Source organism: Betta splendens, chromosome 2, assembly GCF_900634795.4.
Source record: "Betta splendens chromosome 2, fBetSpl5.4, whole genome shotgun sequence".
In the NCBI taxonomy this organism is placed as follows: Eukaryota; Metazoa; Chordata; class Actinopteri; order Anabantiformes; family Osphronemidae; genus Betta; species Betta splendens.
In genome coordinates this window covers 24977916-24995790 of record NC_040882.2, presented here as the reverse complement: position 1 = coordinate 24995790, position 17875 = coordinate 24977916, and the positions used below count along the sequence as shown (strand labels likewise).

Sequence of the window (17875 nt, the reverse complement as noted above, 5' to 3'; positions counted from 1 at the left end):
GAAAGGAATTTCATGCCTGGCCAGATTTGCATTTCACAGATTGTATTTGTGATTTTATTACCACGGATGAGCTCATTTTTCCAGTATATCAAATGAACGCGAGTACATTTGCTGACCTCTGTCTGTGTCTAACGAGATTGTCGCTGAATAATGGAAGCGAACAATGACATCGTCATGAAACGTAAATTACTCCCTTGTTCCTTGTTCGTTTTAGATACACAGACAAATCAATGAGATGTGAACTGACCATTACCCTCCATGCAGCAGGAAACGCCCCGGGCTCCATCTCATACTGTACTAATTCTGCTCAAATGCAGTCCCTCTGTAACTGTAAAAGGTTCTATTTCATCTTTCATCCCCTCAAAAGTGTGATCATTTGAAAAAAGAAGATTGAGTTTCTGACTTTCCATAAAGTGAGTGCTGTGGTTTCACTGAAGTCTAAATGAAATAGCACGGCAGCTGGTTTGTGTGGAAATCTGCCTCAGACGATCAGAGGAGCACGGGTGGACCTCCATTAAAGCCCTGTGAGCGTTAATGCCCATCGCGGTGCAGAGCGACACAGTCGGCCTCAGACGTTCGCTCACTTTAGGCTCCTAATTGTGCCTGTTGACGGACGTAGACGGAGCTGTGAGTTTTGGAGCCTCTGAAGACGTCGGCTGCTCAGCATCCAGGGCCGAGGGGCCGTTTCCCAGTTTTCCCAGTGCGGCTCCGCTCAGAACGCTCAAAGCGCATTCAAACAGCGACGCGGCGCACCGCGTTCAGAGCTGAGCTCTCCCACGGGTTACACAGGTCCCTGAAGGCCTCGCACGACCTCGCCGCCTCATCCGGAAACTAAGAAAAGTCTGTGCCATGCAAAACAGCGAGGCTGCGTCTTGACTTCTAACTCTGCGGAGTCTTGTTCCCAAAGTCGCTGATGTGTTGCGATGCGAGGAATTAGAAAGCGCTGCGGTTCATCCGGCTCCGACTGAGGCTGCTTCTGTCCCAGCTGGCGGCAGGACTCTTTAGGCCAGTGTGTGAAGGATGGAGGGGAGTCTGTTGATATTTTCCCCTTCCTCCTTTTCCACTGGCTCTTTCTGCTGGAGCGCTTTGTGTTATTGCATCTCCTCCTCGTACAATCAGATCCTGGCTTTTAATTTGGAGCAGCCTCGGCTACGGCCGCGCTGCGTTATCTGTGGGAGAAACACAGGTCGCACCATTTCCTCTGCTTCTAAATTAAATATCCTGCCGGAGACACGGAACCGGCACGGACCTCAGGCTTCTCTGAGCCGGGTCACGCGTCTACGGTCGCCGCTTTCCTGGGAAAGGGATGAAACCGTTATGTAAGAGCATGTGGTGCGTTCAGTGCACGCGACCTCTGCTGAATGACTGCAGCCGCGGCTTCAGTGGAACCACACGCTGCCGACGGAGCTGAACGTGGACCTTTAACTGGTAGAAAAATGAGACGATGAACCCCCGGCAGAATCAAACGCGTTCCCTCTAAATGCATCCAAGCAAATGCAGTTTCCTGACTTTTGTCTGTTTTGTTGCTCAGTCTGGTTTAAACTCTCAAATCTTTTTGCACCTTTAAACGAACCCAACAATGACATCATCCTTCTGCACCGGTTTCAGTTGCTTCTTGTGTAAAATGGAATCGGTGCAGTAGTTGATAGTGCACGTGTCTCATCCCACCTCTAACAGACTTATCAGTGTGTGCTGTTTGTGCGGTTTTTGCAGGAATGCCCCAGTGGAATCGTCAACGAAGACACGTTTAAAGACATCTACTCGCAGTTCTTCCCACAAGGAGGTTTGTTCCACGTCTCAGCTGGTTTTAAAAACAGACAAACCCTAAAATCCTCTGATTCCATGCGTCCGTTTGTCCTCATAGATGCTTCAACATATGCTCATTTCCTGTTCAATGCGTTTGACACAGATCACAACGGCTCTGTGAGTTTTGAGGTAAGTCACGTTCTGTTCATTTTGTTCATGCAGACACTTTTACACAAGTAGCTCCAACGTTCCACTGGAGCGTTACATAATCTGGACCCCAATCATTTGAATTTAGCTCATGCAACAACACGTGGTTAATATTCATGAAGGCCGTGTTTTTGCTTATTAGGACAGAAAAGCTGTCATTACTGTGGTCTTCTGTGTAAAAACACAAGGACTCCCTGGGACAGCGCTGGTTATGAGTGGACTGATAATGTGAATAATGAGGTTTCATTGAATCATGGCGTCAGCACGCGTGCCCACGTGAGTCCTGTTTGCGTCACAGCTACCGAAGTACGTGTTTTCCAACGTGCGTTTGTGTCCAGGACTTTGTTATGGGCCTTTCTATCCTGCTGCGAGGCACAGTCCAAGAAAAGCTCAACTGGGCCTTCAACCTTTATGATATCAACAAAGACGGATACATCACTAAGGAGGTGAGGCTCCCACACACTGAGACACTTATGTTAAATCCAGTCATTCCCACTGGTTTACAAAATGTCTCAGGTTCATCATACATTTACAGTAGAACCAGCTCCTAATATAATCCAGTACAACTCCAGCTCCCACTGTGATCTCTATAATAAAACATCCAGTTGAATTCTCACTTATTTCAACTCAAAAGTGTACATTTGAACCTTGTAGACGTAGAATTAATGGCAGAGTTGTTGCACTGGGCTGAATTAGACTGTCCAGGTGTATGTAAAGGCCAGTGAGTGCATGGGCTCAATAATAAAGATGATCTTTATTCCCTGTAGCATCCTGAAGCAGCGGCTTCAGATGAAAACTTGGCGACCAAATCCATCAGTTTGCACAAAGGTTCACTGGAACCCACACGTTAATGGTAGTTTATCACATAATCATTCAGATATTTCATCCAGTCATGTGGATTATTATTGTTCTCGCTGGAATGGGTTTGGTGAGGAGTATTTTATTCAAAGCGAACACAGTGGACAGTGGAGTCTGACTTATTCAGGTCAACGGGAGCATTGTTTTGGCTTTTATTGTCAGTTCTTCACGCTCGTGCGCAGCTTATTCCAGTTGAAGTGAGTCAGCAGCTGAAGTCTCAGCCTCAGCACGCGGCATCGTGATGAATGGCTGTTTTTTTCCCGCGTGGCAGGAAATGCTGGACATCATGAAGGCCATTTATGACATGATGGGGAAGTGCACGTACCCCGTCCTCAAAGAGGAGACGCCTCGTCAGCACGTGGAGGTTTTCTTCCAGGCAAGTGGTTCAGGTGAAGCGGCTGCAGCTCCGCGTCTCAGTGCGTTTCTCACGTTATGGTCTCTCTCTGCCTCCGACAGAAGATGGACAAGAACCGCGACGGCGTCGTGACCATCGACGAGTTCATCGACTGCTGCCAAAACGTAAGGCCGGCGCCGCGCCCGCGCGCCTCCTGCTCCTGCATGCGCTCACGTCTCCTTCCTGTCTGTCCACAGGACGAGAACATCATGCGATCGATGCACCTCTTCGAGAACGTTCTTTAACCGCCGTGTGACCGCGGAGCCTCTGGACGGAGCCTCACCTGCAGCTGGGCCCAGTGACTGATGGACTGTGCTATGCAGACTTTTGATCAGACTGTATCATTCATGGCCACAGGTGGGAGTGGGCTTGATGCCAGGAACGCTCTGGAACCAGGTGCCTCTGTTGAATCTGAAATATTTAAAATCAAAATATGTGTCTTAAAAGGAATTGGAGTCTTTTTTAAATCTCTGTTGCAGCTTAGTTTCATTTACTGCCAAGTAAAATCACTGTGACTTTCCAACGCATCAAATTGAATTGAACTGAATTGCATGAGTGCATGTTTGGGTTCCAGAGCGTTTCTGCCTTGGCCGTCGCGGTCCGTCCAAGTGTTTGGGGAGGAAAACGTATTTTAAACTGTAAATAATAACGTAGATGCAGCGACACACGAGACTTTTCAACTTTGTTCATGTTTACTTGCCAACTATAACAAGACAACACGAGGATTGTATTGATGTCAAAGTCGGACCATTGAGTGGTTTGTCCACAGAAGCACACGTATTAAGTCTAGCGTTAGTAACAACCTTTGCTGCTTTCGGTGTATTTCATTTAACCATACAGTTTGTATGTACATCCTGGAAGTAACCCACCCACCAACACCTTTTATTTAGCTTTAGTTGACACTAAGAGCAGTGTTCCAGGTTATTTCTATGGTATTATGGTCATTGTACAAAAGATTGTCAGATGTACAGTATTAAAACGAAAAAATTCACTCGCGGGTGAATTTCCAGTCTTTAGAGTTCTTCATCATATTTGCACCACACCAGTTCAGCCTGACCAGGTTACATGAGTGTTGCTCCGCCCAGAAGATGAGCAGACGCAAAGCATGCTGGGTAGAAGTCTGACGAACTGACTGACTTCTGCTCTTTGGAAAAGACTGGATCGCTGACGTGAGTGTTAGGACGTTTTGTGTTTTTTGTGGATATTAAATACAGAAAGTGTCCTTTTGAAATCTGATGAAATTGTTGTTGTTATTATTATTATTATTAGCTTATGCTGTTTTTAATTTTCAACTTAACATGTTATCTCCGCTTATTAGTTTGTACTGGTATAATGTATTTCAGTCAAGACAAGCATCAACACTGTTGTTTAGCGTCCGTTCTGTTTGTGTGCCTTACTGTTGGTCACAACATTTCAAATAGTCTTTATTTATAGACTTGTATGATAACATTGCTAGACTTTCTCTCCAGCTCTGTGACAATAGAGATGCCTCTGACTGATATATTACAATGTAACACCATGTATCAAAACTCACTATGAACCACACTGGCAAACTTGCCTTAGGGCAGGATTTTCTATTACTTTCTATTACATCTATTACTTACAGTTCTTAACTGAGTTTGTAAAATCACCGGAAACTAGAGTTGGATGTTATTTATAGGCGTGATAAATGTAATTAATGTAATGTTAAACAAGTCAGTTCAGGTGGAATGAAAGGCTGACTTGTCAAAGCTGTTCCCTGTAAAATGTTTCAGTCCAGCTCGGACTTAAAACCAGTCGCCTGTCGCCCCCTCATGGTCGGAGCAGAGTAGCACATGGAAGCCACAGGTCAGAATGTGCTGGTGGGAAGCACTGATTTATTTATGTTGGAGCCCTTGAGTCAAGGCCGTGTGTATGAGGTTACCTGTCGTAGTGGACAGATGATGACTCACTGCCCGGAGGAAGACACCACCCAGCAAAGTGAATGTGCGTTAATACGTAGTGGGTTGTAGTTTGAATGTTGTCTGCTCCGAGCACATAGAAACTGACTTATGGTATTATTTAGTCCTTTGGTGGTTAACAAACAACAAAATGCTCAATGATTAAGGATTTAATTAGATAATGCTTTAAGGTTTGAAGCCCATACATTTCCACAAGGTTACTCTAAAAAACCAGACATCTGTGGTCCCAACATAAAATACTACGGTACTTAAATTACCTGAGAAAAATTTGCATACAAGACACACTGAAATCAGCCATGGACGCATATATTTTGACACAGTTTAACAACTATTATATTCCCATCAGGCTTAAAATAACAGTTAAAGAAAAACAGGTCACGTACGAAAACACGTCGCTTTCGCGTAGGAAAGGTTGTAGAGTCTGTATGAACTGATAAATGATAACTGCTATAAAAAGAAACAAGGCGATGCAGGACGGTACTGTACATGGACCCATGGATTATTACATTATCACTTAGAACATTTGGAGTACTTTAATATACTTGGTGAGCTGCTGTCTCTTCAGGTTTACACACATCTGGCTTCTCTTGTTTATTTGCCCTGAACTCCCAAAAGAACAAATCATAGTGTTTTCTCTTGCTCTGTTACTGTTGTTTGAGATGCTAAAGAGCTTTTATTGTTGTTCCAAAACCTCTTCCTCCTGGTGCCTCCCAGTGTCATTAGCAGCGCTTCCTTTTCTCAGAACACAATAAAGAAGTCATCCCTTAAACAGCTGTTTTAATGTTTAAAGTACTAATCCTCCCTCGTCCACTGTAGAAAAATGTAGCAACAGCTGTTTTGATTCCACTGAATCCCCAGAACACCACAACCAAACCTTTGCTGCGTCACTGCACATTATGAACATTAAACCTTTAGCCATAAATGGTCAAAGAATCTGAATGTTGGTGGGAGCATGTGCAAATCAAGAGCTTTGAATTACTCACGGTGTGTTGACAGGAAGAATCCTCAGTCCTGACAAAGAGGGGACTTTTATTTCAGCATTGTTTCTGTAAAAACCTGGATTAAGGTGGATACGCTGCTGGAATGTTTACTCTGGTACAGTTTCATAACCACAGAGAGTTTGATCAAACTGTTTAAATATTAGAAAACTTACTTAAATTAAAACTCTGTATTCTTCCAAATAACCTCTTGTCTTGGATAAAGTCTGTAGATGAAAATGATCCGACTGACTACACAGAGGAGTGATGCTGTATTGCTTATGTCATAGGGCTTCATACGAATGCATGTTAGCCTCAGACACTAGTGTCAGTCTGGTCTCTGCCATCAAAGTACCGGTGCAGGAAATGCTGGATGCACTCGGCTGCTCCTCACCGTACAAGTGGTTATTTGAAGCTCATACTGTGTTTACTAGATGATGATCAAGGCAACTCTGGGCTGTTGATATGAGACGACCTTTTCTCTGACACTCTGACTTCTGACTCTGTGCATCATCCTTAAATTGAAATGAAGCCTCCTCCTGAGACCGACCCTGTGGCATTTGTGCGTTGTCCGTTTCTTCCTGGGCCAGTCTGGCTGTGAGCCCCGAGACCAGGCACCGGGGGGGGGGGGTTAGGTGAGCAACTGCCTGATCTCTCTGTGAACGTAGCAAAGGAAGTCCATGTAGGAGGAGCCGCCATGCAAACTTTTATCTTCCACCAGGAACTGACGGAACAAAACCTCTGGCTTGTCCCTCTGCCTCACGATTTGGAGCTAAATGGACCAGAAAGAAAGTAAGGGCGTGTAACACACCTCCTGCTATCGGCTCACATTATTATTATTATTATTATTATTATTATTATTATTATTATTATTAGGGTCAGATTCCTGACTGAGAATCCATTCATGTGCATGTGAGTTCATTTATGTGGGAATACAGAAATTTAGCAATTGTGGGTCTAATTATGTAGTTGAATCTTTCATCCACTAGAGGGAAGTAGACATTAAATACTGAATAGCTGTTATTTGTTCCAGCAGGTCTCTTGTACAAATTAAAATTGCCTTTAATTAAAGCTAAGTAAAAAGGGTTATACTGTATTTAACACACAAACCTGACGCGCAAGCGTTTGTGTTACACTAGCAGATTGAACCTTGCCACTTCGTTTTATTACATACCTTCATGGAGTTCGGCCTCTTCTCGAGCAGAGCGCTGATGATGGATCTGACCTTCTTCGATAATGGATTGTCAAGCTCCGGCAGCGCAGGCTGAAAAGCACACACAGCTGCTTGAGGCTAAAACAAAGAGCACTGACTGCAGTTCTGTTGTACTATGATTTGTTTGTGTCGTGATAAATAGTTTTAAGAGTGGAAAATAAGTTCACTAAAAACACAACGCTAACTGAAAAACATGTAACTGCCTGCCTCCAGAACCATTGTCTCATAAATAAACTGTTACTTTAAGCTGACCTTCAAAACTGGTTTCCATGTGTTTCATTTGTTCGTTTACGTGTGTGTAACTGCTACTTGGTTTGTGTTGTAAATGTGCGTAGTGGAATGCATTCTGACCACGTGTCCTTGCAGGTGGGCGAGAGACGGCAGGTTGAACATGCTCTGGACCAGTTCTGGTGGGCTCGCCTGACCCAGCCACAGGAACATGGAGTGGCCGTTCTCCAGCAGGAACATGCCTGAGTCTGCGAGACGCTCCTCTGAGCAGCGCACTGGAGCAGGCAGGGCCTCGCTGCTAGCGTCCATGTTGTGCTTCAGAATGAACACACACACACGGTTGAATTAACGTCTCAGACAGACCACGGTGCACTCAGGTGTGTGTGCAGGGGGTGTGTTCCCTACCAGTGGGATGAGACGGGGGTAGAGTAGCAGCTGGGTGTCCTCCACCCCCATGCCCATGACGGACAGCCTCTGATGGGCTCGGTCGTCTGTGGAGAGCTCGGTGCTGCCCATCAGCGGAGCAGTTTTCATCAGGCTGTTCATGTAGACTGGGAACACCTTCATGGCATCAGGCAGAATCAGCTGTGGACGCCACAGATGTACATGTGGGTAAAGGAATCAAAGTGCTGCTGGTTGTCCTGTCATCCGAGCCTAAATGGGACTGATTCCACTGGCTGACCTGGCTGGCTGCAGAGGGGCTGGCACAGTTCTTCCTGTAGCAGGCCAACATGTGGGCCGTCTGGTTGACCAGGATCTCGCGGACATTCTTCAGAGGCTGGTTCAATATGGCACGGTAGGCTGCACAGGCATGAGAAAAAGTCGGTTAGGAGTCGAAAGGAGGGGAGGAGAGCGACAGAGGAGCTTAACTGGCAGTTAAAGAGACGTGGGGGAGTGAGGAGGATTCCAGAAACTGTAGGCTGATGAGGAGCAGAACCGGTGAAGCAAAGATCTGCCACGGTGAAAGTGCAGGTCAGAGACAATGTCATCTGTGTTTTATGTGAAACATGTGGTTCTGATTTCTGCAGGTCATGATACTGGAGGTCAGCACACTGCCTCCAAGTTCCATTACAGCCCCAAATAAAGCCCTCAACGTGTGAGATGATGGAAACCTGACGGTGTTTGATGGTGTTTTCGTGCCTTTCTGTTCAGCTAAGCACCGACGGACTCTCACCTGTTTTGGCAAAGAAGTTGATGAGCGAGTCGGTCTCACAGCTCTTGTACAGCTCCAGCAGCTGCGAGCTGCAGTTCAGGCTGAGGTTGTGGATGCGCAGGCGTCGCTGGCCGTTGACAGTGGTGTACAGCAAGGCGCACTGGAAAAAGCAGAGCGGGAGCAGCTCAGCTGCTGTTTGGACCCTACCCTCAAAACGCTGCACCATTAAGACACGCACCTGAATGAACGCCCCCGTCTCCTCGCTGAGCGCGTCGTCGTGCTTGTATTCAACTGTCAGGGCCTTGTCACAGTCCACAGCTGCCATTTCTACATCTGTGGTGTTGTTCATGTGGATGGCACCGAAGAAGTCTGTGGCTCTAAAGCCTGAAGGCAGACGCATGTAAGAATGCAAAGTGAGAGCTTGATGCAGAAAGAGCAAACACAAAGAGCGGCACCACTTCTTACCGGTGCTGGTACGGACGCGCATGATGGCGTCGAACCCGATGCTCTTCTGCACATCTTTCCTCAGGTCTCTGAGGAAATGCTCCCCATCAGTCTCCACCTAACAACGTCATCGCATGTTATACTAGACACTGACCAAAAGGTGGCAGCGTTGGCACACTTTAGAATGGAGGCTCATAGTTCTACAGGAATGTCTAATATTCAAAGGATAATTTACTAATTGGACACGAGAGGAATTAACACAAAACAAAATGAAGTGATCTGATGTTGTTGAGTCTAGTCACACAACTTCATTGCACTGCTTTAAGTTGGGTTGTTTGTTTCTTGCTTGATTCCTATGGGACGGGTCTATTCTAGGCTGTAGGTCCTGTGCCAACGTCATTAGGCAGCTTTTATTAGCCTGCAAACTATTACTGCTTAGAACCAGGACTTCATTATGTACTGAGAGGTCTGCACACCATAAACAGGCACGTCTGCATCGTCATGAAGTGTACCTGGAAGTTGTTGTACTTGTAGACGGAGCCTCCGGTGTGCGAGGGCACATCGGCCATCGTTGCCAAGTCAACGTACTGACTGGGAAAAAGGAAGAGATCCACACAGCAGCCCTGCACCACACAGTCCTTGGACAGCTGCTCGTAGACGCCTTTCTGGGGCTGGAACAGGGTCTAGGAGCACAACAGCTGGCGGTCAGCAGCTCCCTGAAGGAGCGATCGTGTAGCAGCCACTGCAAAGGTACGGCATGAGGTTTGGCTCACTTTCTCTTTTTCTGTGTTGATCAGCTTTTTGTCGTCCCTGTTCTTCAGCTTGCCAGGAGCCTCGGCTGTGGGCATGGACGAGTGGAAGACAAAGAGCTTCCCGCTACATTCTGCCGCCTGGAGGGAGGAGAGGGACGTGAGAGAAGCGTGTGCAACGTTTACTTAACCTTTGTTTGTGAAGTTACAGAATAAAAGCATATGTAAGAAGCCTCACAATAAAACCTTGGTGACTGTTTAACACTGTGAACTCTCACAACTGCTTACAATTAAAAGCGCTGTGTGAACTTTCCCTTCACCGTGAGCCAAAGCTCTGACCTCATTTCACTGGGATTAGTTTGTAGGATTCTAAACTAAACACAAACATATCAAGGACACAAAGAAGATGAAATGTGCTGCTTCACTTAGCTGATGAACAAAGCTGGCGTGAGCAGAACATCTGCAGCGTTCTGACAGATCGATACGATCTGGAGGCTTTGGACCTTTTAGAAACATGGACTAACATCCATAGTGTCTGATTAGTGGAATGTGGGGGGCAGGGTGTTAAATTGAGGAACGTGATGCCAGTAAAATGTCACATGTCAGTCTAAGGACTGAACATCTCATGTTTCATTGTACACCTGAACTTGTAACAGCCGCAGACGACTCAATAAGTTGCTGAAAGCCCCTCGTGTCCAGCTTCATGCTGACAGACGTCGACCTGGACTGACCTTAAATGCCTCCAAACCGGCCTGGATGACGGGGGCAAAGACCGTTTCGCTCTCGTTGGTGTCTGCAAACATGTCAGGGATCTGGTCCAGGAGGCTGAGGAGACAAGCGACAGGATTATGCCAAGGCAGTGGCACGTCTCAGAGACGGCTGATTCAGCCGACGGTAATGTCTCTGTGAAAGCGGGTTGTTCTTGAAATGTTTGACTGCAGACGTCTCAGCCTCTCTGCTAAACCAAACAACTGTCCTTCCTCTTACTTGTAGATAACTGCCCTGGAGTCCTGGTAGTTGACGAGGAAGCCGTCGAGCAGCGGGACGAACATCTCGGCCGTGTCCGACACCACCATCATCTGAGGCTGCGCTAACGTGCTCTTCACGTTGTAGAAGTGGAGGATCTTGTTGTAGGTGACGAAGCCGACCTTGACGGCAGAGCTCTCCGCTCCTTCCTCTCTGGTGATGGAAGGAAAATATGACTGACAGGCAGTAAGACGTTCATGACTCCATGTGGACGTGTTTTTCATTTAGCGTCTATAAAATCCAAGATTCACAGCTGAAGACAGGACTTATCTACAGCGAGAGTTTAACTCATGATGTAATGTCAGTAGATAAAAATGGATACATGGGTGCTGCCGCTAATGAATTATGGAGAAGTGAGGAAAGTCAATTTAGGAGTAACCTGGTAAATCAAAAAGTTCTGTTCTTGGAACAATAGTTCCTTGGCTTTGTTCTGGATGACTTTCAAAGACGACAGTGGTTCAGGGTTCTGTTTTTGGCAGCCATTAAACATTCACATGTGCTTTTAAACAGATTCTGTGAGCTGTGCCTACTGTGTTCTTCTAGTTTATGGCCTACCTTGGCAGCTTCTCCAGCAGAGTCTTCAGCTCGTCACATATGAGTTTGACCAGCCCACTCTTTACGTTGTTGTAGGACACATCAATCATAAAGATATAGGCGGGAGGATTCGGAGGCTTGTTGTTCTGTGGAAGAAGAAGCCGACAGGTGTAATGAATTTGCTGCTTTTGGAAAGGTTCGTGCAGCATAAATTATGATTTCAAAATAAAATCAACCCCTTGTTTTATTAGGTCAACCATAAAATCCCTGTGGGGAGGGGGTGTTGCAGGTACTGTATGATGGTAACGGAGTGTGAGATGAGCATTTTCTGTTATGTTTCCACAGTTACTCTCCTTTACAAGATCCTTTGCAGGCGTTTGTTTATTGGCCTGCAGCCGCTGTTTATAAGTAGGCGAGTGGTGTGACTCAGCTCTGCCAGCGTTCTCTGCTCTCAGCGGCCACAGCGTCCACAGGGACACTGAGGGGACTGCCATCGCTCTCATGTTTGTGTTTACAAGAAGAAGGAGATAAAAGGTTTCTCTCTTCTCACAAATGATTTCTGTCAAAAGCTTTTTGAGAATACAAAATCAGTAATGCAAACCTGATGATGTAAAACTCTTACGTACTGTAACAGATACACGTGTATCAATTTAAGACATACGTTTACTACGACTGCATTAATTCACCCTATTTGTGCTCGTTGAGTTTAAGTACATGGCACTCAACAGAGAGGGAGTGTCAGGTATTAGGGAGTAGTGCTGTACCTTGCAATAATCCAGCGTGGCTACAAACTCATAGGATCCAACTGACAGCTCAGGCCTCTCGTAGAAGTCCACTCTCCGACCCATGTGGTCAAGATGTTGGAAATAGAAGGCAGGCACTGTGGCAGGAGAGAAGTGCACAGTATAGTTATGGTAGTCACTTCCAGTTGTGTTATGTTGCTGTGTAATAGTCTTCATTCCAGGAGGTGCCTTTCGCTCAGCTTGACTTTGGTCACTGTACCTTCACTGACACAGTTGCAGAAGCCGCACTGGTACCGACGGCCGCCGTCAATGAACTGCATGTATGGACACATGTAGGCTTTGCATCGATTGCAGCGGATGGGGCCGGTCTCACCGTGGTTCACCACATACAGGGGAGCCTACGCAGAGTGCGGAAACACAGACGCAACAAGGGTTAAATCAGACAACTGTGTGTAAAAGAAACAGAAATGTTCCTAAAAGGAAGCTATAACTGCTCCTCCATGTAAATACTGCTCACATTGAAGCATTAGTGTGTTCATGGCTACAGAACATTTCTGTAGCACTAAGCTGTTTATTATACCGCTGTGCTTTGGCTGAGGACTGTATGAAGGCCTGCAAATGTCTGAAAACCATTAATTTCAATATCCCTGCAACTGTGAGAGAAATAAATAGACTTATATCACTGGTCTTTTTCCATTAGGGTTCAACTCTAGCTCAGAATTACACATGGAATCAAATCTGAAATTGACTTTTCCTTTTGTGTACGGATCCTGTCTTTGTTCTTAGGTCACTGCAGATCCCGCATTAATCAATTAGCTTAAAGCCAGATGAGGGAAAGCTAACATTACCTAAAAAGGACAACTAGAGCAGGGAACAAGGAGAGGACAGGGAGACTATCGAAGGGAAGCTCCTTGGACCAGGACGAATGAGCCAGTGAATGCTATGAGCCGACACATCAGCCAGTCTCACAATCACAAGCAACAGGTCACAGGGGACTGCCCTCACTGTGCCTCCTAGTGCATAAAGGTAAAATGTCGTGTAAGTTACTCTTGAGTTTATTATTGCCTTGGCCTTAATTTCCAAAGATGTTCTGTAAACATGAATGCTTTTCCTGTGTACAGATGTCAGGTTCACACAAAAATGGGTCAACTGACACCCGTGACTCACCTCATTCTTTGGCAAACTGGCAAAGGGTCTGATGATGGAAGCCAGAGGCACTTGGCACTGTTTGGCCAGATCAGCGGTGCAGGGCAGAGTGTAGGTGGTGGAGCGTATGAACCTGGGACTGGCATTGCCTGAGGTCAGCAAAAAGAGGAGTCACTGACCTGAACTAGTGGACATTTACCATCAGCTGCTACAGTCTGTGTACTGCATATTAAATACGTCAGTGTCACCGTTACCTTGGTCCTGTACTGTAAAGTCAGTTGTGACCAAAGGTGGGACTTGTCCTCTGATGTTTGTGCTGTAGACCTGCCCTCCGTGTTTTACTTGGTCATCTTCAATGACTTGGGTCTAAAACAAAGTTAAGTGTTAGCGTACGGCCCGGCAATCCTTGACCCAATATTAGATCAACACTGTCTAGATCATTCAGGCAACTCCTACTTTTCTTTACTTTCCAAATATATTATGCATTATCCAACTAATAAATGTTTAATTATCTGAATTTTTAACATAAAAGAAGCACCTTTTGAAGAATTACACAAATAATTAAACAAGAAAATGAGGATTAGCTCTTTACTCACTATGCTTGGAATTGAGTCAGGGTCCAATTTCTTCTGTGGCGGGCCAGCCATTGGTGCTGGTGCACCAGGAAAGGCCCCAGGCATGCCTGGTTGGGGCCCAGCCATGGGTCCCCCGAACTGACCTGTGCAATAAAATACAGTATATTAATTGTTGGAAGGGGGCCACTTTGTGCTGTGAGTAAAGTGAGTTCCAAACAAATCAACAAACAAAACTGGTCATGGGATGAAGCGGCCTGAGAGGACGAGCCCCAGCTGTAACAGTTTCAGGTCATAGTTACCTGCTTGCTGTGGGTATCCTTGTGGACCAGCAACTCCGGGACCTGGCTGCTGGAAACCTCCGAGGCCTGGAGGAGGTGCCCCAGGGAAGGGTCTCCCCATGCCTCCCATGGGCGGGGCTGCCATAGGTTGGCCTGTCATGGACATGCTCGCCTGAGGGGACTGGGGTGGAGGCATCTGAGGGGACATGTGGGGCGACTGCAGGCCTGGAAGCATCTGTGGATGGCCCACCGGAGGTGGTGCCTGGAAAGGCTGCTGGGCTACAGTGCTGGCTGGAGGAGGAGGGCTCTGCATGGAGGCTTGGCCTATGTGAGGAAGACGGCAGCCACATACAAGTCTAAGTAAATGATGCAGCTCATCTGCAACTTAAGACCAGGATGAGACACACGAACTCTGCAGCTTCACGTGCTTCAGTATCAAAAGCAACACACTAACTTACCATAGTTCCCCAAGTTCATGGCACTCATCTGATTGGTGAGCTGCTGCGCTGGAGGCGGGCCAGGTGATGCCATGCTGTTGTATGGTGGTTGTGGAGGCTGACCGTAAGTCGAAGACACAACTGGTGGCACTGGGTATCTGAGGAATATAAGAGCGGTGAGTAGTACTTCAAAATGCTGCTGTGAAACTGGACCCGCCTTTACTTTGCTGACCACTATAGCCTGACCGCCCCATTCACACCTGACACCTGCCTTTAGATACACCTTGAGCAAACCAAGCATCCAGCGTTCACTCCACAAAACATCCATTCAGGAATTAAGAATTGTCATTTTAATGAAGACGGATACCTTTGTGGATGAGCACCATTCTGCTGGACGTTTGGATTGTACTGACTGGATGCTGGAGGTGGAGGCATCCCAGCAGCAGAGGTAACGGGTGATTTCATCAAACCTGCAGTAAGTAACAGACATTACGTAAACATAACGTGGATTTCCATGATTTTCTCTGCGTGAGAGTAAGATTTAATCCCAATCTTTATCTTCATCTGTATCATGTATGTGGAAAAACAAAACAGATCCAAGTTACAAGTGGCATCTTATGTTCTGAAAAGAATGCACTTAAGAAATATTATTTAAAGTCCGATCAAAATTGTCCACTTTATCTGTGGAGGTTTAGAAATAGAAATATTATATAAGAATAAGATGAAATGTACACATTGACTTTGAGCAGGATTAGACATGTTAAAGAAAAACAACACTCGCATTTGAAACTCAATCCAAATATGAAAATGAAGGCTTCACCTGTTGGTGGAGCGGTGAATGCCTGAGCAGGTCCTCCGTAGTGGCCATAGAGGGGCTGTGCAGGACCGGGACCAAAGCCGCCCTGGTAGCCCCCCATGCCGGGCTGGGCCTGGGAGTACGGAGGCGTAGCAACATAACCCTGTTGACTCATTTTGACGGGAACCTTGTCACTGTCTTCTCATGCCAGGATGAATGAGTGCAGCAACCTGCGAGGTGAAGATGAGCCGTGCAAATGACAAGGCGTATTTCTGCTCGCCGCATTCATGTAGCATATTTATTTCCCTTTGTAGATTACATTATTGCTCGGATATTACAAATACAAATCTCGTACGATAACAACAGCTGATGTTTGACCTCATGCAATCATCAACAGCCTGTAACATGGACTTTTGACATTGCTTACAGAGAGATAAAGAAAGGCCTTCTCTGGTAAAAACGTCTTCATGTGAGTTTTCCCTTTCTGTTTAAACATTAGAACAATTCGGTGACACCTAAAATACACAGTTTGCCCAAACATTTACATTAAATCCGGCAGTATAAATAATCACATAACTTGTATGGTTATTATGGTCATTTAAATCCAAATGAAGGTTTGGCCTGTGAGCCGTCTGTCAGTTGGCAGTTTTACCATGAATATGTCATGTACATAACAATAACGTGAAAAATGACCTAATCAGTGCAAAATGCAGACTTATTTATGTGTCAAACTTTTTACACCAGCATGACGTCCACTTAATAAACCGCAGCACAGCGACAGCTGTGCAGACGCATCTGTAAAAGCCTCTGTCTGAAGCCTCTTCATTAACACATAATAAACCAATTCAACACGTTTAACCTCGACGGGAAACAAAAAAAGCCAAATAACCAGGCTCAACCGGTCGCCTCATTAAGTTACTGTTTCTGCCAGTGTCGACAACTGCCACGTCAAAGACCGTTAGGACGGCTTGAAATCTGAGCATCACGGTCTTTTACTCAATTTCCGTCAAGCTGAAAAAGCAAAACCAATTATTCTGTTTGTTTTAAAGTATTTTAGCTACAACACACAAGATTATGAGCTCGTATCAATGGATCGCAGTGTTAATTACGCTTGATAAGACAACATCTTGCTAGCTACGCGGAAATTACCGCAAAGTTTTCCTTAGCATCAGAAACGCGTGGCTTTGTAACGTAAATGCATCAAAGGTGAGCCGTCTGTGGCAAAGTGTGTATCTGTGATGGCGACACGTGTAAATGCTGCTGTGGTGGTATTTACCTGAGTGCGGGGCACAGTCCTTTCCTCTGTGGCTCCCAGTACAAGCCGAGTGCCACGTCAAACTCACCCAAGCGCCGGTCGCTGCGCAGTTTACGCGACGAAAGCCGCCCACTCTGAACACGGAAGCATTTCCTGCTCTGCATTTCAAAATAAAACGCATCCTTGCTAAAATTTGTCGTGGGCGCGATATAATTGAACCAGCCGCAAAAGCAACTTCTCACTAACGTATTAAAACGCGTAACAACATGCTTTTCACTGGATTAACACGCAAGGATTTTTTTATAATTGTCACGATATGCTTTTATACTGACGACTGGACAGATGAACCTCTGACTTGCGTCGAAGTGTTTGTTGTTGCCTTCACATGTTTGTAAGTCGTATCTAGGGCTGTACGCATGCGTGATACACGGTACCCGTACACGTCAGCACAGATAATAAACCTGGCTTTTCATACTACGGTGTAGGAGTGATGGCGATGCCTTATGTTCCTTTAGTTTGTTCCTTTCGTATTTTAATGTACAGATTAATAAACAGGAATGTAAATTCAAAAAGTTCCGGGAAACACACAAATAGCACAGACTCTCAGAAAAACTCAATCCAACGCTTCAGATTACATTTTTACCAATAGGACAACACAACTTTAGAAATCACAAAAAGAAATTCCCGTAAGTAATGATTAGTGAGGTGTTCATGTTATTTCCTCAATAATTCAAGTATGTACTAAAATAGTAAATTCTTGATCTGTAGTTAACGATTCTTTACAGTTAATTCAGATTATTTATGGTGCAACAAACCTCAACTAAAGTCTGATGTCGCTTTACAATGCAAGGTTGAACACAGAAGACAGAACCAACATATTCCACTTAAGCGGCATCATTGGACAATAAAGCGGAAAAACTTAGTTTGTAAATATTTCTATAATAATAACAATAACGCATATTAACTTCGTCCTTATCCATCGCATCGAGTTTCGTGCTTCCTGGTTTGTTTTTCATTAACTTCCCGCATTGTTGTTTACCGTTGTTAACATGTAGTTTGAAGCTTATCATAAGTGATTTCTCGCTTTGCTTTAGGATCCACTGTTAGGGTGTGAACTACATCCAGGAGTCCGCCGTCACAGTCCACCGGTTGCGCGCTGCGCCTGCAGGCGGGTCC

General features: G+C 45.6%; 2 protein-coding genes and 1 long non-coding RNA gene across 20 annotated transcripts in view; 2 read left to right on the top strand and 1 right to left on the bottom strand.

Annotated features, from left to right (window-relative positions):
• The window catches only part of kcnip4a (potassium voltage-gated channel interacting protein 4a), a 77549-nt gene extending 73103 nt beyond the window's left edge, over positions 1-4446 (top strand). For 13 of the 18 annotated variants that reach the window (XM_029143280.3, XM_041072812.2, XM_029143291.3 and 10 more), the window contains 5 exons: positions 1714-1935; positions 2292-2399; positions 3083-3187; positions 3268-3330; positions 3403-4446. In XM_029143280.3, the coding sequence (XP_028999113.1) occupies positions 1714-1935; positions 2292-2399; positions 3083-3187; positions 3268-3330; positions 3403-3450 (546 nt within the window). In that variant the 3' untranslated portion in view covers positions 3451-4446. The remainder of the gene's footprint in view (positions 1-1713; positions 1936-2291; positions 2400-3082; positions 3188-3267; positions 3331-3402) is intronic. The other 5 variants (XM_029143290.3, XM_041072832.2, XM_029143299.3 and 2 more) reach the window with 1 other exon arrangement.
• Positions 4447-5279: 833 nt separating this feature from the next.
• Positions 5280-16865, bottom strand: sec24d (SEC24 homolog D, COPII coat complex component). Its single transcript, XM_029143276.3, has 23 exons — positions 16721-16865; positions 15469-15674; positions 15016-15118; positions 14670-14806; positions 14233-14535; positions 13955-14076; positions 13613-13724; positions 13380-13507; positions 12472-12610; positions 12234-12349; positions 11491-11615; positions 10897-11088; positions 10641-10734; positions 9934-10050; positions 9673-9843; positions 9182-9278; positions 8955-9100; positions 8738-8876; positions 8246-8364; positions 7969-8148; positions 7687-7878; positions 7297-7386; positions 5280-6894 (listed from the first exon to the last, which is right to left on the bottom strand). The coding sequence occupies exons 2-23, from the start codon at positions 15617-15619 to the stop codon at positions 6754-6756; spliced, it is 3114 nt and encodes a 1037-aa protein (XP_028999109.1). The 5' UTR covers positions 15620-15674; positions 16721-16865; the 3' UTR covers positions 5280-6753.
• Positions 9771-11040, top strand: LOC129603317 (uncharacterized). The gene is made up of 3 exons (XR_008693087.1): positions 9771-9910; positions 9982-10803; positions 10903-11040. It is a non-coding gene; the product is annotated as an uncharacterized LOC129603317 (long non-coding RNA).
• Positions 16866-17875: the final 1010 nt, after the last annotated feature.